Source organism: Apodemus sylvaticus, chromosome X (assembly GCF_947179515.1).
Source record: "Apodemus sylvaticus chromosome X, mApoSyl1.1, whole genome shotgun sequence".
NCBI classification, from domain to species: Eukaryota; Metazoa; Chordata; class Mammalia; order Rodentia; family Muridae; genus Apodemus; species Apodemus sylvaticus.
In genome coordinates, this window is record NC_067495.1 from 56,316,046 (window position 1) to 56,337,691 (window position 21,646).

At 41.1% G+C, this 21,646-nt stretch overlaps 2 protein-coding genes across 4 annotated transcripts in view; one reads left to right on the forward strand and one right to left on the reverse strand.

Moving 5' to 3' along the window:
• Window positions 1–3,014: 3,014 nt before the first annotated feature.
• The window catches only part of Zc4h2 (zinc finger C4H2-type containing), a 33,134-nt gene continuing 14,502 nt past the window's right edge, over window positions 3,015–21,646 (reverse strand). Inside the window, exons 3-5 of one of the 3 annotated variants that reach the window (XM_052171518.1) lie at window positions 20,792–20,964; window positions 5,950–6,112; window positions 3,015–4,467 (exon numbers count right to left, since the gene is read on the reverse strand). In XM_052171518.1, coding sequence (XP_052027478.1) covers window positions 4,354–4,467; window positions 5,950–6,112; window positions 20,792–20,964 — 450 coding nt within the window. In that variant the 3' untranslated portion in view covers window positions 3,015–4,353. Of the gene's footprint in view, window positions 4,468–5,949; window positions 6,145–20,791; window positions 20,965–21,646 lie in introns of those variants that run through there. The other 2 variants (XM_052171520.1, XM_052171519.1) reach the window with 2 other exon arrangements.
• LOC127675399 (non-histone chromosomal protein HMG-14-like) lies at window positions 19,155–19,418 on the forward strand. The gene has a single exon (XM_052171521.1). The coding sequence runs from the start codon at window positions 19,155–19,157 to the stop codon at window positions 19,416–19,418; it is 264 nt and encodes an 87-aa protein (XP_052027481.1).

A 21,646-nucleotide genomic window follows, 5' to 3' on the forward strand; every position in this document is an offset into this window, starting at 1 on the left:
AACTCAACCAAGGAGATGAAAGACCTCTATAATGAAAACTTCAAATCTCTGAAAAGACTACAATACTAGAAATTAGAAAGATATCTTGTATTCATGAACTGGTAGAATTAACATTGTGGAAGTGATCATCCTACTGAAAGCAATGTATGCACTCACTGCAATCCCAATCAAAATACCCACAACATTCCTCACAGAAATAGAAATGAATACCTGAAAATGTATATGGAAACAGAAAATTTATATGGAATTCCAAAATAGCCAAGGCAATCTTGAGTAAAAAGAATACCAGAAGGGTGGCTACTCCAGACTTCAATATCTTGTAGACCTATAGTAGTAGAAACAATAAGATATTGGCACAGCTAGACCAATGGAATGAAGTGTAAGATGCAAATATGAGTACTCATAACTATAGCCATCATACTTGACAAAGAGGTAAAAAAAGATGCACTTGAGAAAGTTTGTATCTTCAAGGTATCAGAGAAACTGGATGTCCACATGCAGAAGAATGAAATTAGACCCACATTTATCTTCTTACTCAAAAATTAGATCCAGGTAGATCACTCACCTCAATTTGATGCATGGAACACTCAAACTTCCAAAAGAAAATGTAGGGAGTACCCTGCGAGATATAATTATAGGAAAGTATTTTCTGAACAGGATTCCATTTGCCAAGAAATGGAGGCCAATGATTGACAAGTGAGACCTGAAAAAACTAAAAAAAGCTTCAGTTCAACTGAGGCAATAATCAATTGAGTGAAAAGGAACCAACAGAATGGGAAAGAATCTTTGCCCAGTTATCTATTTGGCAGAGGGTAAATATCCAGAATATATAAAAACCTCAAAAAAAAAAAAAACAGTCTAAGAAACAAATGAACTCATTCAAAATAGGCTAGATATAGGGATCCAGCTCCAGGGGAGGCTCCAAGGCCTGGCATTATTACTGATGCTCTGGTGTGCTGACAGACAGGGGCCTAGCTTGGCTACCCTCTGAGAGGCCCAACAAGCAGTTGACTGGCACAAAAGCAGATACTTACAACCAACCAATGGACAGAAGCCAGGGAGCACTGTGGTTGAATTGGGGGAAAGATGGAGGAAGGAGAAGAGGAGGGCGACCACATAGGAAGACCTGCAGTCTCAAGTAACCTGGACCCCTGAGATCTCTCAGACACTGAGCCACCAACCAGGCAGCATACACCAGCTGGTCCGTGGTCCCTGACACATATACAGCAGATGACTGCCTGGTCTGGTCTCAGTCAGAGAAGATGTGTCTAATCCTCAAGAGACTTGAGGCCCCAAGGAATGAAGAGGCCTGGCAGGGCAGAGTATTGGGGTGGAAATATCCTCTTGGAGACAAGGAGGAATGGGATGAGGAACTGTCAAAGGGCAAGCTGGGATGGGGAAAATGACTGGACTGTAAAAATTTTAAAAGGAAGATATATGCTAGATATCAAAATGGATTTCTTAATAGAAGAATTAAAAATGGCTAAGAAATATATCAAAAAAGGTTCATCATACTTAGCAATAATAAGGGAACTGCAAATTAAAATAACACAGATTTCCTCTCACCCCACTCAGAATCAGTAATATTAACAAAGCAACTGAAAGGAAATTCTCAGTGTCACTGAGAGTGCAAATTGATACAGCCACTCAGGAAATCTATGAAGAATTGTCAAAAACTTAAAAATTAATCTACCATATGACCCCGCTATACCAGTCCATGACATATGATCAAAGGACTAGACGTGATTCTCTGCAGACACTTGCTTAGCCATGTTCATGGCTGCTCTAGTCACAATACTCAGTAAACTGAAATAACATAAATGTTCATCAACAGATGAGTGGACAAGAAAAATGTTGTACATGGAGAAAACATACCACTCGGCTATCAAGAAACATGAAATCACGGAATTTGCAGGTAAACGAAATGACCTAGAAACTGAGAGGGAGGAAAGGAGGGGAAGTGATATTATTATTCTATTTCAATTAAAAATATGTTTTAAAAAAGAAAACTTCAATTACATTCTACAATGAAGTTCAGAGATAAGTGTCAGGGTTCTGTTGAAGAAATGTAGCTTATTTTTTAAAATTTTAACAACCAAGGGTATTAATAACTGGTTTAAAAGAAAAGCATAGTGGCAGGGAAAGTATATTGATTATAGGTATAATATAACAGAAAAAATATTACAAAATTGGTACAGAAAGTTACTCAAAAAAATCTCAGTCACCAGATGGTAGTGGAGCATGCTTTTAAATTCCAACATTCGGAAGGCAGAAGCTGGAATATCTTTGTGAGTTCGAGGCCAGCCTGGTCTACAAAATAAGTTCTAGGACAGTCAGAGCTGCACAGAGAAACCCTGTTTCAAAAACAAAACAAAACAAAACAAAACAACAACAACAACAACAACAACAACAAAAAACTAGGAACAGGTAAAGAGAACGGTGCTATTTTTAGTAATTCAAACAAGTGAGACCAGTTTGTTCTCCCTGCCAGCTACAGCCTTTTCTGGTGTGTTGGGGACCAAATTTTCCAAGGTTGGCTTTCAGCTTATGAAGACCTTAGGGGTGTATGGAATGGTCAGTCTTTCATGATTTATGTACCTTTCTTGTTGAGTGTTCTCATCCTGCTAAGATTTTTGGCTGCTTTTATGCCAATGCTCCACAGTTCCTGCCTTTAAAAATTGCTTTGGTCTGCCTTTACCATAATCCTATGTTATCGTTCACTTAGGCAGTGGATTCTTAACTAGTCACACTAAGAAAATCATAGTGAGTCTCAGCATTGGGGGGTCCTGCTCTTGGCCTGCATTTCCATTAGTGCCACTGCAGGTTACACTGCTCCAGCCATCTATCTCTCTCTCTCTACCAGCTCCCGGTCATATCTCTGTAGCCCACTCAGTCTTCCCCGTTCTCCATTATTATTATTTTTTTATATTACTATTATTGTTGCTGCTGCTGCTGTGGTTGTCATCATCATTGTCCAGTACACAGAATGAACCCAGTTAGCATTTATTCCAACAAATGAACATTTATTTAAAAGGATTTATGAAATCATATCATAACAGTTTTACTTTCAAAAGGCAGAGGAAACATTGATGTCTTGAAGATATAATATGGTAACATAAAACCAAAAGTTAAAGAAAAATAGGATAAATATCTCCCTCTTCTCCCCAGTCAGGGATAGAGACCTGGAGCTGATTCTTTTTCATCAGTCAGCCCTAGATTTCATCCTGTAGATCTAAGACATGACTAGGAGGCTTAGCTTTGATAAAGGAATGAGCTGTGGAGCTTAAAGAGCTTAAGTGCCTTTTCTTGGGGGAAGAAAGGTCACCTACATAACCCATAGAAAAGGGGTGACCAACTGCCCTTAACTGAAGCTACCTCATAGACAACAAAAGTAGGAAAGAATAGAAAAGCAAAAGCCCTACCCACTTACACATATAAAATGATTGGCATTCAAATAACATTATATCCCTTTTTATCCTCACAATGATAGACCATTGAGCAGGTATTAGAGTAATGTTTTTGAACAAAATTCAAAGTTAAAGTCCGCTTAGGGTTCCTCAGTCCAAGTCAATTCCTGGTATATACAGCAATAAGACCTGGTATTTTAGGCAGTGAACTAGGTGACTCTTGTAGCATGGACCTTGGTCTCTAGTTTCACTATAGTAAATGTCTACTAATTTTCAAATAATAGAAGTATGGAGAAAGATTCACAGATCTTGCAATTCTGAAGATGCCCTGTCTAGTATGTAAGAACGTCAGTATACCTGGAAGACTTGTGTAGAACTATAGAATAACACCAGGGCCTCACAATTTTATATAAAATGAACACTTGTCTAAGTTACCCCTGGATTTTAATGATAACCTGACTACTGGGGGAGATATATGCATTCAGCCCCCTGGGAAGTTCATCAAAAATAATGTAAATGTCCCTTCATAACCTAAGGCCAAAACAGAGGGAAGGAAATCACTGAAGCCTTTTTCCAAAGCAAGGCATGGAGCTCCTCCAGTCCTTACACCCTACAGCTCATTAGGCTCCAGTCCTCAGGAACAAAAGAAAGCATCAACTAGGGCCTTTTACCGCTCAGTCAGTTCCAAATTGGGTCAGTAATAGAAATGTGAATGGGAGAGAAGGGGTCATTAGACTCAGTGATTAGCACCCAAAGCACAGCTGTTCTTAAACCACAACTTCCAAGAGCAGAAAGAAATAAGAGAAACAAGAAAGGGGTTATTCTTTCAGCAAATTAAATAGAAGACTCAGTAGGGATAAGGGAGGGATATTAAAAAATCAGAACATCTATCACTCAAACCAAAGAGGGTTTACGATCAACAGAGGTCTATCCCTCCACCTTCTCTTCATTCATCTTGCTTCCGTTTTGGCTTTTTGGGGTTCCGTGACCGACTCTTGGCTTTGCAAAGAGGGCATATAGGTGCATTTCGATGAATCTGTTGGTGACATGACAAACAGGCCTGGTGGGGGAAGATAGGATAAATAAAGTCAGTAATCACATTCTTCTAAGCAATGGTTCAGATGGCCGAAACTCAAGGGACCAAAAAACAGTACTATTCTGTTGGTCTGGAACAATTATCAGTAAGATTTAAGTAGAGATCTGTGTTCTTGGAGGCCATAGAACTTAGGAGAGAAGGAGATAACACACACAGGAATGCAGAAAATGTATGTAAACCTTGCAAATGAAATAAGAACTAGGTATCTATGCAGTATTATAGCAGAACATTATCTCCAACAGGCTCACTGGAGAAAATCACAATGCACTGTTGATTTTCTTGGAAGGGATGAATAAGTAGGAATTTTCTATAATAACCAAGAGAGTGAATATTTAGACTTCAAAAATATTTTTAATTAAAAATCTTTCTCTGTCTCTGTCTCTTTCTCTTTCTCTCTCTCTCTCTCTCTCTCTCTCTCTCTCTCTCTCTCTCTCTCTCTCTCTCTGTGTGTGTGTGTGTGTGTGTGTGTGTGTGTAGTGTGATGTGATGTGTGTGCACATGCCACAGAACATGTGTGGGTGATTGAGGGCAACTTTTCTATTCTCTATTAGAACAAATTTTGGGAGTCAGTTCTTTCTTTCCATCATGGGATTTAGGGATCAAACTCAGACTATCAGGTTTACATGGTAAATGCTTTTACATCCTGTACCATATAAAAAGCTCATAATTATATTAGATTTTTCACAGAGGTCTGTTGCAATTATTCAACTTCATTTTATGTTAAGATACATCACACAAGCTACTTGTTGTGTGTGTGTGTGTGTGTGTGTGTGTGTGTGTGTCAGTAAGTCTTCAATGAAAGCATATAGCATGTCAGACTCTACTTGTAGGTTATGGGCTACTGGGCAACCACTCTAGTAGAATGTCTTTTTGACTATTTACTATTGATCTGATTCTGTGATATTTCATTGATTACCCACAAACAGGTTTTGCCTAGTAGAAAATTAATTATGAAGAAAAGGTGATCATAATGGTTTTATATATATTTATGTCTCTATAAAATACAAATAATTTCTGAATACAAATTTCCAAATTTATTTAAGCATCTGTTTCCAACCATGCACAAATGTACAACAAATGTACTTAGAACCTGCCTTCTGATTCTGCTGGATCCCTCACAAATGTGTTATGTTCACAATATATTTGTATAAAGGTTATCTTCCTAAACTTTAGAAAATTATATTTTGACAGAGCCTGCCATGCTCCCTGTATTCTAATCTCTCTGGGAACGTACAGCAACAAAAACAACATGGATTCAACATAGCACCCCATCCTCTGTGCCTCCCCCTCCCCCCCATCAATATTGTAAATTGTGTAATATAATGTCATACGTTGTAAGTACTTACATTATTTAAGTAAGATCTAAAATAAATAAGGCCACAACTTCAAATGGCATGTCATCAGCCTCGTATCCCGGGATGCTTTGCTTCCTCCAAGGTTACTCACCTTCATAGGTGGAGGCTGCTGCCTGAAGGTGGCTGTCTGCCGAGTGTCCTGCTTCCTGGCCACTTGGAGTTGTTGAGCAGCAGCAGCTGCAGCAGCAAGGGATTCAGGTATGGGGGGTTCTTGAGGTTCCGTCTGCCATTCTGCTTTTTGCTTCTCAAAGTAACTTTGGAGATAAAACACATTGGGTGGATCATTCTAAAATCAAGAAGAACTTTTCTCCTCTTATGCTCTATGCTAAGGGATCAAAAATTGTATAAGAGCCCTCTCTAGAAAGGTAGTACCCTCTCCATATCTCCATAGCACACAGCTCTTTCCCCTTAGCACAGGGTACATTTTCAGAACAAATGGTAGACATTTTGCTTCTTAATTCTGATAGATGCAGATGATCAAAAAACTCTCAGGACTAGCAAGATATTTAGACCTATTCTCTATTTGAAAGCCATTTGCGAGGAGTCCGGAGGGGCGGCAGCGGCAGTGGCAGCAGCAGCAGCAGCTGGTCCAGAGGAAGGGCCATCAGCAGTGGAACCAAGGTGACAGGGTCCAGGCAGGCCCTGCACCCACTACCACTGACCATCGCTGGCCAGCCAGGCTGCAAGCGGCAGCAGATTTACAGTGCCTTTCACCACACAGAAGCTACAGCAGAAATCTGCCTCCCACCAGTCAGTTACAAGAGACTCGCCTCCATCTTGTTTCTCAGACACCAGAGAAATCAGACAGCCTGAGGTATGCAAACATAACCCGAGGCCATCGCGGGGGTCTAAGCCCGACGGGCGTTGGCCTGCACCAAGGCCCTGGGCTGTTCAGGGGGCCATTTGTGTGCCAACCAGGCCAGGAGGTTGTTTGCCCGGCCCGGCACACAGACTGCCATTTTGGCTATGGGACTCCAGAGAGTTCTAGCAGGCAAAGCCAGCTAACAGTCATAGCCCAAGGCTAACATAGCAAGGTGGGGGGGGGGGGGTCTAGCCCCGACAGGCCCTGGACTGCTCCCAAGACCTGGGCTGCTCGGTGGGCCATCTGTGTGCCAACCCAGCCAGGAGGTTGTTAGCCCAGCAGACTCTCCTGGAGTCCGCACACGCTTCCATCCTGGCCACCTGACAAAACTAGGTATGAGGGGACAGAACACTCATAGCACAAGGGGAACTTTCCTCGGTCCTTTACCTGCTAGGCTTTTGCCTAGACTCGGGCCTGAGCAGCTAGGCTAGCTTAGTGTACACCAATCCGGTTGGGAGATGGGCTGCCCAGCAGAGTGATCATCACTCAAAAAAGGTCCGGGAAAAATCCCGGAAATCCAGGACACAATTAGAAGACCAAACCTAAGTATTATAGGTATAGATAAGAGTGAAGATTTACAACTTAAAGGGCAAGCAAATATCTTCAACAAAATTATGGAAGAAAACTTCCCTAACCTAAAGAGAGAGATGCCCATGAACATACAAGAAGCATACAGAACTCCAAACAGACTGGACCAGAACAGAAATACCTCCCGTCACATAATAATCAAAACCCCAAATGTACTAAACAAAGAAAGAATACTTAGGGCAGTAAGAGAAAAAGGCCAAGTAACATATAAAGGAAGACCTATCAGAATTACACCAGACTTCTCACCTGAGACCATGAAAGCTAGAAGATCCTGGGCAGATCTCATGCAGACTCTAAGAGAACACAAATGTCAGCCAAGACTACTATACCCAGCAAAGCTCTCAATCACAATAGATAGAGAAACCAAGATATTCCATAACAAAACCAAATTTACACAATATCTTTCCACAAACTCAGCTCTGCAAAGAATAAAAGGAGGAAAACTCCAATTAAAAGACGGAAACTACACCCTGGGAAAAGCAAGATAGTTACCTTCTTTCATCAAACCCAAAAAGAAGATAACCACTCAAATATAAAAATAACATCAAAAATGAAAGGAAGTAATAATCACTATTCCTTAATATCTCTTAACATCAATAGACTCAATTCCCCAATAAAAAGACAGACTAACAGACTGGATAAGGAAACAGGACCCTACATTTTGCTGCATACAGGAGACACACCTCAGTGACAAAGACAAAAACTACCTTAAAGTAAAAGGCTAGAAGACAATTTTACAAGCCAATGGTCTTGGGAAATGAGCTGGAGTAGCCATTCTAATATCAGATAAAATTGACTTTCAACCTAAAATCATCAAAAGAGACACAGAAGGACACTCCTTGCTGGTCAAAGGAAAAATCCACCAAGAAGAACTTTTAATTCTGAACATCTATATGCCAAATGCAAGGGCACCCTCATTCGTAAAAGAAACTTTACTAAAGCTCAAAGCACACATTGCACCTAACACAATAATTGTAGGTGACTTCAACACTCCACTCTCCTCAATGGACCGATCAGGAAAACAGAAACTAAACAGGGACACAGTAAAACTAATTGAAGCTTTGGACCAATTGGATTTGACTGATATTTATAGAACATTTCACCATAAGCAAAAGAATATACCTTTTTCTCAGCACCTCATGATAACCTTCTCCAAAATCGACCATATAATTGGTCACAAGACAGACCTCAACAAATATAAGAAGATCAAACTAATCCCATGCCACCTATCAGATCACTATGGAGTAAGAGTGGTTTTCAATAGCAACAAAAACAACAGAAAGCCCACATACACATGTAAGATGAACAATACTCTACTCAATGACACCTTGGCCAAAGAAGAAATAAAGAAAGAAATCAGAGACTTTTTAGAATTTAATGAAAATGAAGGCACAACATACCCAAATCTTTGGGACACAATGAAAGCAGTGCTAAGAGGAAAACTCATAGCCCTGAGTGCCTCCAAAAAGAAAATGGAGAGATCATACACTAGCAGCTTAATGACACACCTGAAAGCCCTGGAACAAAAAGAAGCCAATTCACCCAGGAGGAGTAGAAGACAAGATATCATCAAACTCAGGGCTGAAATCAATCAAGTGGAAACAAAGAGAACCATACAAAGAATCAATGAATCCAGGAGCTGGTTCTTTGAGAAAATCAACAAGATAGATAAACCCTTAGTCAGACTAACCAAAGGGCACAGAGACAGTATCCAAATTAACAAAATTAGAAATGAAAAGGGGAGCCGGGCAGTGGTGGCGCACGCCTGAAATCCCAGAACTTGGGAGGCAGAGGCAGATGGATTTCTGAGTTCGAGGCCAGCCTGGTCTACAGAGTGAGTTCCAGGACAGCCAGGGCTACACAGAAAAACCCTGTCTCGAAAAAACCAAATCCAAAAAACAAAACAAAATAAAACAACAACAACAACAAAAAAAAAATAAATGAAAAGGGGGATATAACAACAGAAACTGAGGAAATCCAAAAAAATCATCAGATCCTACTACAAAAGCCTATACTCAACACAACTGGAGAATCTGGAGGAAATGGAAAATTTCCTAGACAGATACCAAATACCAAAATTAAATCAGGACCAAATAGATCATCTAAACAGTCCCATAACCCCTAAAGATATAGAAGGGGTCATAGAAAGTCTTCTAACCAAAAAAAAAGCACAGGACCAGATGGTTTCAGTGCAGAATTCTATCAGACCTTCAAAGAAGACCTAACACCAATACTCTTCAAACTACTCCACAAAATAGAAAAAGAAGGAACACTACCCAACTCCTACGAAGCCACAATTATGCTGATACCCAAACCACACAAAGATCCAACAAAGAAAGAGAACTTCAGACCAATTTCCCTTATGAACATCGATGCAAAAATACTCAATAAAATTCTTGCCAACCAAATCCCGGAACACAAAAAAATGATCATCCACTATGATCAAGTAGGCTTTATCCCAGGGATGCAGGGTTTGTTCAATATACGGAAATAAATCAATGCAATCCACTACATAAACAAACTCAAAGAAAAAAACCACATGGTCATTTCATTGGATGCTGAAAAAGCATTTGACAAAATTCAGCATCCTTTCATGCTTAAAGTCTCGGAAAGAACAGGAATCCAAGGCCCATACCTACACATAGTAAAAGCAATATACAGTAACCTGGTAGCCAGCATCAAACTAAATGGAGAGAAACTTGAAGCAATCCCACTAAAATGAGGGACTAGACAAAGCTGCCCTTTTTCTCCTTAACTTTTCAATATTGTACTTGAGGTACTAGCTCGGGCAATTCGACAACATAAGGAGGTCAAAGGGATACAAATTGGAAAGGAAGAACTCAAACTATCATTATTTGCAGATGATATGATAGTCTACCTAAGTGACCCAAAAAACTCCGCTAGAGAACTCCTACAGCTGATAAACAACTTCAGCAAAGTGGCAGGTTATAAAATCAACTCAAGCAAATCAGTAGCCTTCCTATACTCAAAGGATAAACAGGCTGAGAAAGAAATTAGAGAAATGACCCCCTTCACAATAGCCACAAACAGTATAAAGTACCTTGGGGTGACTCTTACCAAACATGTGAAAGATCTGTATGACAAGAACTTCAAGACTCTGAAGAAGGAAATGGAAGAAGACCTCAAAAAATGGAAAAATGGAAAAACCTCCTATACTCATGGATCGGCAGGATTAATATAGTTAAAATGGCCATTTTGCCAAAAGCAATATAGAGATTCAACCCAATCCCCATCAAAATCCCAACTCAATTCTTCATAGAGTTAGAAAGAGCAATTCTCAAATTCATCTGGAATAACAAAAAACCCAGGATAGCTAAAACTATTCTCAACAACAAAAGAAATTCTGGGGGAATCAGTATCCCTGACCTCAAGCAATACTACAGAGCAATAGTGTTTAAAACTGCATGGTATTGATACAGTGACAGGCAGGCAGATCAATGGAACAGGATTGAAGATCCAGAAATGAACCCACACACCTATGGCCACTTGATCCTCAACAAAAGGTCTGAAAACATCCAATGAATAAAAGATAGCCTTTTCAACAAATGGTGCTGGTTCAACTGGAGGTCAGCATGCAGAAGAATTCGAATTGATCCATCCTTGTCTCCTTGTACTAAGCTCAACTCCAAATGGATCAAGGACCTCCACATAAAGCCAGACTATCTAATGCTAATAGAAAATAAACTGGAGAAGACCCTTGAGGACATTGGTACAGGGGGAAACTTTCTGAATAGATCACCAATAGCTTATGCTCTAAGATCAAGAATTGACAGATGGGACCTCATAAAATTACAAAGTTTCTATAAGGCAAAGGACACCATCAAAAGGACAAATCGGCAACCAACAAATTGGGAAAAGATCTTCACCAACCCTACATCAGATAGAGGGCTAATATCCAATATATACAAAGAACTCAAGAAGTTAGACCCCAGAGAACCAAATAACCCTATTTAAAAAAATGGGGTAGAGAGGTAAACAAAGAATTTTCACCTGAAGAACTTCAGATAGCGGTGAAGCATCTTAATAAATGCTCAACTTCATTAGTCATTAGGGAAATGCAAATCAAAACAACCCTGAGATTTCACCTCACACCAGTCAGAATGGCTAAGATTAAAAATTCAGGAGACAGCAGGTGTTGGCAAGGATGTGGAGAAAGAGGAACACTCCTCCACTGCTGGTGGAATTGCAAATTGGTGCAACCACTCTGGAAATCAGTCTGGTGGTTCCTCAGAAAACTGTGCAGGTCACTTCCGTAAGATCCTGCTATACCACTCCTGGGCATATATCCAGAGGATTCCCCACCATGTAATAAGGATACATGTTCCACTATGTTCATAGCAGCCCTATTTATAATAGCCAGAAGCTGGAAAGAACCCAGGTATCCCTCAATGGAAGAATCGATGCAAAAAAAAATGTGGTATATATACACAATGGAGTACTATTCAGCCATTAGAAACAATCAATTCATGAAATTCTTTGGCAAATGAATGGAGCTGGAGACCATCATACTAAGTGAGGCAACCCAGACTCAAAAGGTGAATCATGGTATGCACTCACTAATAAGTGGATATTAACCTAGAAAACTGGAATACCCAAAACATAATCCACGCATCAAATGAGGTACAACAAGAATGGAGGAGTGGCCTGGTTCTGGAAAGACTCAGTGTAGCAAGTATAGGACAAAACCAGAACAGGGAAGTGAGAAGTGGTGGGAGGGAGAACAGGGGGAGGGAAGGGGACTTATGGGACTTTTAGGGAGTGGGGGGCCAGAAAAGGGGAAATCATTTGAAATGTAAATAAAAATATATCCAATAGGCGACTTGACTTCCGGCGGCAGCGGCGGCGGCGGAAGTGCAGCAGTGGCTGTTCCAGCTGAAGGGCCATCAGCAGTGGAACCAAGGCGACACAGGGACCAGTTAGGCCCTGCGCCCACAACCACTGACCTTCGCTGACCAGCCGGGCGGCAAGCAGCTGCAGTTGTGCTGCGCCTTTCCTGCACGGAAGCCACTTCAGAACTCGGCCTCCCACCAGTCAGGAGAGGTGCATCCATCTTGGTTCCGTACTCCAGGGATCGGACAGACTGAGGTACACAAACATAATCCGAGGCCAACACCACGGTGGTCTGAGCCCAACGGGCGTTGGCCTGCACCCAGGCCCTGGGCTGGTCGGGGGGCCATCGGGGTGCTAACCCAGCCAGGAGGTTTTTTGCCCAGGCCTGCATGCGCGCCGCCGCCATTTTGCCTGCAGGACGACAGAGAGCTCTGGCGGGCAGACCTGTAACAGGCATAGCCTAAGGCTAACAAAGCGGGGGTCCAGGCCCCAAAAGGCACAGGACTGACCCCAAGAACTGGGCGGCTTGGTGGGCCATCTGTGAGTCAACCCGCCCAGGTGATTGTTAGCAAAGCAGACTCTCCCGGCGCTTTCAGGGAGCGCGGGCGCGCACGCCCGCCATCCTAGTCACCTGGCGGACCCAATTAACAGTCATAGCCCTAGGGGAACTTTGCTCGGACCTTGGCCTCCCAGGCTTTTGCCTGGACTCAGGGACTGGGCGGCCAGGCTAACCTTGTGTGCGACAGCCCGGTTGGCGGATCGGCTGCCCAGCGGAGTGAGCGGAACACAGGGGAGGTCACAGCAGCATACACCGTCGGCACTCCCTGGGGGTGCACACGGGCTCCATCTCGTCCACAGACACAATCTGGGGCAAGGCCTCAGGCGGAAGCCCTCAGCTCTACTCTCTCCGCTTCAGGATCCAGATCAGCCTGGGCAGCAGCACCACATCTCCAAGTCTTGCAAGTGGCTAGCTGGGCTTCCGGGCGGCCAGCTGGGAGAAGTCAGTGTGCTCCAGTGAATCCAGCGGCCCCAGCGGGAGCCTTCGGGTGCCTGCTTTGGGATCTGAACAGCCTGGGCAGCAGCACCCTGTCTACAAGCAGTGCAGGAGGTAAGCTGTGCACCAGAGGCCAACTGGGAAGGGGCAGCTTACACGGGTGAGTCCAGCACTGACAAGACTAACACCAGTGAGAACTAGATGGCAAAAGGCAAACGCAGGAACGTCACTAACAGAAATCAAGGCAATATGGCAACATCTGAACCCAATTCTCCTCTACCAACATGTCCTGGATACCCCATCACACCAGTAAAACAACATTTGGATTTAAAATCACCGGTCATGATGCTGGTACAGGAACACATGAAGGACATACTTAAAGAAATTCAGGAGAAAATGGATCAAAAGTTAGAAGCCCTTGCAAGGGAAACACAAAAATCATTGAAAGAAATCCAGGAGAATAGAAAAGCCAACAAGGAGGAAATGCAAAAAACACTTAAAGAAATACAGGAGAACTTTGGTCAACAGGCTGAGGTCATGAAAGACGAAACACAAAAATCTCTTAAAGAAATACAGGAGAACTTTGGTCAACAGGCTGAAGTCATGAAAGAGGAAACACAAAAATCTCTTAAAGAATTACAGGAAAACACAAACATGCAAGTGAAGGAGCTAAGCAAAACCATCCAGGATCTAAAATCAGAAGTAGAAACAACTAAGAAAACTCAAAGGGAGACAACTTTGGAGATAGAAAGCCTTGGGAAGAAATCAGTGGACAGAGATGCAAATATCAACAACAGAATACAAGAGATAGAAGAAAGAATCTCAGATGCTGAAGATTCCATAGAAATCATGGACTCAACAGTTAAAGAAAATGCAAAATGCAAAAAGCTTGTAACCCAAAATATCCAGGAAATCCAGGACACAATGAGAAGACCAAACTTAAGGATTATAGGCATAGATGAGAGTGAAGATTTACAATTTAAAGGGCCAGCAAATATCTTCAATAAAATTATGAAAGAAAACTTCCCTAACCTAAAGAGAGAGATGCCCATGAATATACAAGAAGCCTACAGAACTCCAAACAGACTGGACCAGAACAGAAATACTTCCCGTCACATAATAATCAAAACACCAAATGTTCTAAACAAAGAATACTAAAGGCAGTAAGAGAAAAAGGCCAAGTAACATATAAAGGAAGACCTATCAGAATCACAGCAGACTTTTCACCTGAGACTATAAAGGCTAGAAGGTCCTGGGCAGATCTCATGCAGACTCTAAGAGAACACAAATGCCAGCCAAAACTACTATATCCAGCAAAACTCTCAATCACCATAGATGGAGAACCTAAGATTTTTCATGACAAAACCAAGTTTACCCAATATCTATCCACAAATCCGGCCCTAAAAAGGATAATAGGAGGACAACACCAATACAAGGAGGGAAACTTCACCCTGGAAAAAGCAAGATAGTAACCTTTCATCAAACCCAAAAGAAGTTAAGCATTCAAATTTAAAAAATAACGTCAAAAATGATAGGAAGTAACAATCACTATTCCTTAATATCTCTTAACATCAATGGACTTAATGCCCCAATAAAAAGACACAGACTAACTGAATGGGTACGTAAACAGGACCCTACATTTTGCTGCTTACAAGAAACACACCTCAGGGTCAAAGACAAACACTACCTTTGAGTAAAAGGCTGGAAGACAATTTTACAAGCAAATGGTCTCAGGAAACAAGCTGGAGTAGCCATTTTAATATCAGATAAAATTGACTTTCAACCCAAAGTCATCAAAAGAGACCCTGAGGGACACTTCTTGCTGGTCAAAGGAAAAATACAAAAAAAGAACTGTCAATCCTGAACATCTATGCCCCAAATGCAAGGGCACCCTCTTTCGTAAAAGAAACTTTATTAAAACTCAAAGCACACATTGCACCTAACACAATAATTGTGGGTGACTTCAACACTGCACTTTCCTCAATGGACTGATCAGGAAAACAGAAACTAAACAGGGACACAATGAAACTAATTGAAGCTTTGGACCAATTAGATTTAACAGATATATATAGAACATTCTATCCTAAAACAAAAGAATATACCTTTTTCTCAGCACCTCATGGTACCTTCTCCAAAATCGACCATATAATTGGTCACAAGACAGACCTCAACAAATATAAGAAGACAGAACTAATCCCATGCCTCCTATCTGATCACTATGGAGTAAAAGTGGTCTTCAATAGCAACAGAAACAACAGAAAACCCACATACACGTGGAAACTGAACAATACTCTACTCAATGATACCTTGGTCAAGGAAGAAATAAAGAAAGAAATTAAAGACTTTTTAGAACACAATGAAAATGAAAACACAACATACCCAAATCTATGGGACACAATGAAAGCAGTGCTAAGAGGAAAACTCATAGCCCTGAGTGCCTCCAAAAAGAAAATGGAGAGAGCATACATTACCAGCTTAATGACACACCTGAAAGCCCTGGAACAAAAAGAAGCTATTTCGCGCAGGAGGAGTAGAAGGCAGGAAATCATCAAACTCAGGGCCGAAATCAATCAAGTAGAAACAAAGAGAACCATACAAAAAATCAACAAAACCAGGAGCTGGTTCTTTGAGAAAATCAACAAGATAGATAAACCCTTAGCCAGACTGACCAAAGGGCACAGAAAGTATCCAAATTAACAAACTTAGAAATGAAAAGGGAGATATAACAACGGAAACTGAGGAAATCCAAAAAATCATCAGATCCTACTACAAGAGCCTGTACTCAACACAACTGGAGAATCTGGAGGAAATGGACAATTTCCTAGACAGATACCAAATACCAAAATTAAATCAGGACCAACTAGACCATCTAAAGAGTCCCATAATGCCTAAAGAAATAGAAGGAGTCATAGAAAGTCTTCCAACCAAAAAAAGCACAGGACCAGATGGCTTCAGTGCAGAATTCTACCAGACCTTCAAAGAAGAGTTAACACCAATACTCTTCAAACTATTCCACAAAATAGAAACAGAAGGAACACTACCCAAGTCCTTCTGCGAAGCCACAATTACGCTGATACCAAAGCCACAAAAAGATCCAACAAAGAAAGAGAACTTCAGACCAATTTCCCTTATGAACATCGATGCAAAAATACTCAATAAAATTCTTGCCAACCAAATCTAAGAACACATCAAAACGATCATCCACCATGATCAAGTAGGCTTTATCCCGGGAATGCAGGGTTGGTTCAATATACGGAAATCCATCAATACAATCCACTACATAAACAAACTCAAAGAACAAAACCACATGGTCGTTTCATTGGATGGTGAAAAAGCATTTGACAAAATTCAGCATCCCTTCATGCTTAAAGTCTTGGAGAGAACAGGAATTCAAGGCCCATACCCAAACATAGTAAAAGCAATATACAGCAAACCGGTAGCCAGCATCAAACTAAATGGAGAGAAACTTGAAGCAATCCCACTGAAATCAGGGACCAGACAAGGCTGCCCCCTTTCTCCTTATCTTTTCAATATTGTACTTGAGGTACTAGCTCGGGCAATTCGACAACATAAGGAGGTCAAAGGGATACAAATTGGAAAGGAAGAAGTCAAACTATCATTATTTGCAGACGACATGATCGTCTACCTAAGTGACCCAAAGAACTCCACTAGAGAGCTCCTACAGCTGATAAACAACTTCAGCAAAGTGGCAGGTTATAAAATCAACTCAAGCAAATCAGTGGCCTTCCTATACTCAAAGGATAAGCAGGCTGAGAAAGAAATTAGGGAAATGACCCCCTTCACAATAGCCACAAACAGTATAAAGTATCTTGGGGTAACTCTTACCAAACATGTGAAAGATCTGTATGACAAGAACTTCAAGACTCTGAAGAAGGAAATGGAAGAAGACCTCAAAAAATGGGAAAACCTCCCATGCTCATGGATCGGTAGAATCAATATAGTTAAAATGGCCATTTTGCCTAAAGCACTATACAGATTCAATGCAATACCCATCAAAATCCCAACTCAATTCTTCACAGAGTTAGAAAGAGCAATTATCAAATTCATCTGGAACAACAAAAAACCCAGGATAGCTAAAACTATTCTCAGCAACAAAAGAAAATCTGGGGGAATCAGTATCCCTGACCTCAAGCAATACTACAGAGCAATAGTGTTAAAAACTGCATGGTATTGGTACAGTGACAGGCAGGAGGATCAATGGAACAGGATTGAAGATCCAGAAATGAACCCACACACCTATGGCCACTGGATCCTCGACAAAGAGGCTGAAAACATCCAATGGAAAAAAGATAGCCTTTTCAACAAATGGTGCTGGTTCAACTGGAGGTCAGCATGCAGAAGAATGCCAATTGATCCATCCTTGTCTCCTTGTACTAAGCTCAAATCCAAATGGATCAAGGACCTCCACATAAAGCCAGACACTCTGAAGCTAATAGAAAAGAAACTGGGGAAGACCCTTGAGGACATCGGTACAGGGAGAAAGTTTCTGAACAGAACACCAATAGCGTATGCTCTAAGAGCAAGAATTGACAAATGGGACCTCATAAAATTACAAAGTTTCTGTAAGGCAAAGGACACCATCAAGAGGACAGATCGGCAACCAACAAATTGGGAAAAGATCTTCACCAATCCTACATCAGATAGAGGGCTAATATCCAATATATATAAAGAACTCAAGAAGTTAGACTCCAGAAAACCAAACAACCCTATTAAAAAATGGGGTACAGAGTTAAACAAAGAATTCTCACCTGAAGAACTTCGGATGGCGGAGAAGCATCTTAAAAAATGCTCAACTTCATTAGTCATTAGGGAAATGCAAATCAAAACAACCCTAAGATTTCATCTTACACCAGTCAGAATGGCTAAGATTAAAAATTCAGGAGACAGCAGGTGTTGGAGAGGGTGTGGAGAAAGAGGAACACTCCTCCACTGCTGGTGGGGTTGCAAATTGGTACAACCACTCTGGAAATCAGTCTGGCGGTTCCTCCGAAAACTGGGCACCTTACCTCCAGAAGATCCTGCTATACCACTCCTGGGCATATACCCAGAAGACTCCCCACCATGTAATAAGGATACATGTTCTACTATGTTCATTGCAGCCCTATTTATAATTGCCAGATGCTGGAAAGAACCCAGGTATCCCTCCACAGAAGAGTGGATGCAAAAAATGTGGTATATATACACAATGGAGTACTATTCAGCCATTAGAAACAACAAATTCATGAAATTCTTAGGCAAATGGATGGAGCTAGAGAATATCATACTCAGTGAGGTAACCCAGACTCAAAAGGTGAATCATGGTATGCACTCACTAATAAGTGGATATTAACCTAGAAAACTGGAATACCCAAAACATAATCCACACATCAAATGAGGTACAAGAAGAAAGGAGGAGTGGCCCCTGGTTCTGGAAAGACTCAGTGAAACAGTATTCAGCAAAACCAGAACGGGGAAGTGGGAAGGGGTGGATGGGAGGACAGGGGAAGAGAAGGGGGCTTACGGGACTTTCGGGGAGTGGGGGGGCTAGAAAAGGGGAAATCATTTGAAATGTAAATAAATTATATCGAATAAAATAATTGTGATGTTATAATAAAAAAAATAGAAAATTAAAAAAATATATATATATCCAATAAATAAATTAAAAAAGAAAGCCATTTGCAATGTTCTTAATATCCATTCATAGTCCTATATATTTATACCTTTCTAGGAATAAGTTTCTCTCTCTCTCTCTCTCTCTCTCTCTCTCTCTCTCTCTGTCTCTCTCTGTCTCTCTCTGTCTTTGTCTCTGTCTCTCTCAAATTGGACTAATTTTTAATTCCAGGTCTTGATATTAAAAGACAGGTTAGGTCCAGGAGAACATGGAATTATATCATTTTATGTTTTCAAAGGTTTCTGTGAGTAGTTCGTGTAGTGGTGGTTAGGCAGTGCAGCCCAGTGACAGATCCGGCAAAGCACGCATATCCCACCCTGCATTGCCTTGATGCCCAAGAAGAGGGTTAGCACAGATGGAGCAGCGAAGGCAGAGCCCAAATGCTGGTCGACGAGGCTGTTGGGCCAAGCCCACCCCTGCCAAGGCAGATGTGAAATCCAAAAAAAGGCCATGGGAAAGGATAAAGCATCAGACAAAAATGTGCCGATAAAAGGGAAGCAGGGAGCAAAGGGCAAGCAGGCTGACGTGTCTGACCAGCAACCTACAGATCTGCCTGCAGAAATTGGAGACAGAAAACCAGAGTCCAGTCTCTGAAGAAGAGAAATAAGCCAAGGCTGACTAAGTGTCCATCACGTCTATCTGTCAGTGGTCCCTGCCTCCCTTCCTGTACAATGCAGAGGAATGTTTTTATCAACTGGTTTGTAAATGTGAGTTTTTTTAGTAGCTCTAGAAATATTTTTTCAAAGGTGAGGGCATCCCACCTCTTCCCATTTTTTAAGTGTAAATTATTTTTTTAAGAGGTTAAATCATTTGCTGGTTGTAATCATTTGCTGGTTGTTGTTGTTGTTGTTTGGCACAACCAGAAAATAGCAGGAAATCAGGAGAGGCTGTGACTGTTTCGGGTGTCACCTTAACATTTTGTAGAGGGGGCTAGTTTTATATCCTACAATACAAAGCATACTAAATGGCAATTTGGAGTCTCAGTCGTGCATTTGTGTCTGGAATATTTTCAGTTCTATCTGCTTCTGTGTTCTAGTAGAACCATTTCATAAGAAAGCCAGTCCTTAGTCCTTGCCCTGCCAGAACTGTGATGTCTGTGGTCATGGCAGTCCACTTTCCTAACAGTTAATGTGCTGGGAAAGATGGAAATTTTGAGTATGTTCTGTGTGACATAAAATTGTGAATTGGTGGAGCTAAGGATTATGAGCATTTGGTTGTTATGAGAGGTCTTAGGGAAACTTGCCAAGTTTGAGGCTAGAACATTAGTGGAATACGTTCAAAGAAAAACAATATGCAGCTCTTTACTTGCATACATGAACACAATGGGACTCTTCAGAGTTTGGGTACATGAACACAATATATGGCTCTTTTTGTGAATATGTAATAAGAATTGGAATGTCTGTGTACTCTGCTCCTCAACCAATAACATCTGTTGTGAAAGAGTAAAAAAAAGTTTCTGTACACTCCTCTAGACCATAACTTTTAAAATTGTGTGTGTGTGTGTGTGTGTGTCTGTGTCTGTGTCTGTGGCACAGGATACAACCATGTACACGTGGAAGTCACAGGACAGTCTTCAGGAGTTCATTCCCTTCTTCTACCACACGGGTCCCAGCAAGAGAACTCAGGTCCCCAGGCTTGGTGGAAAGCCCTTTTACTCCCTGAGACATTGTGATAGTGCATAGATAAAACTTATACAAAATCTGTCAAAAATTGCACAATGTATTTTAAAAAGTCACCTATTAATCTTCATGTCATCATTCTTCTTATATAACGTGTCAGCATAGAGACTTGCAGAAGGTCATACAAGGAATTAACCACTAACAGGCCTAAGAATAGGAATATATATATATATTTGTATACACACACACACACACACACACACACACACACATATATATCCATCCCCACACCATACCCTCCATTCTGCTACACTGTGTTATTTGGAGGTCAGAAAGCAGGCAGCTTACTCCAAGGAGAGTTTCTCTTCCTCTTCACACAAGTCAGGAAGCCTTTGCAGGCCCAATGTCATGCGCAGGGCATCCACGTGTTCTTTCAGTGGTTTATACTCATCATGAAGCCTCCGGGTTGACTCTAGCAGCTTGTTTAAGTCATTTTCAGACTGTTTAATGGTGTTTTCCATCTAGAAAATAGAGACGAGTAGAAACAGAAAAGATCCCAAAACTCACAAGAGGCCTTATAACTGAATGGATAATAGGGCAGACTATAGAGGGACACCAGTCTATGTTCAAGTTCTCTATGTCTTCTCTATATGACTGCTGGAGTCTCAGTTTCTTCATCACTATCATAGTGAAATTTGAATAGTGCACACTCCTTGTATTCTTAGTAAAGACCAAATGATCCAATTCACACAAAGCACTAAATATAGGAACTAATCAAGTAAAAGTGCATAAACTGGTAGCTAAGTTCCTCACATTAGAATTTCCCGCAGCTGCAATTGCCTTACCAGCTCACACCATCATTATTTTTTGAGGTTAGTAAGCTGAATGAAGGTTAGAGAATAAAGGATTTACTCAAGAAAACACTTAAGGAAAAAATCTACACAAAAATTAAAGACTTGTGTCTTTTAGGCCAGTTACATTTTTTTCCTAGATCAATTGTTTTCAAAATATGATTGCCACACACTTCTACCCCTACCACCCCATCCCCTGCCCTAACACACACACACACACACACACACACACACACACACACACACACACACACACACAACTGATGCAGCAGCATTAGCATTTAGGAACTAAGAATTTTAAATTTTCAAGCCCTCTTTAAATTAAGAACATTTAACTAGAAACTCAAGAGTA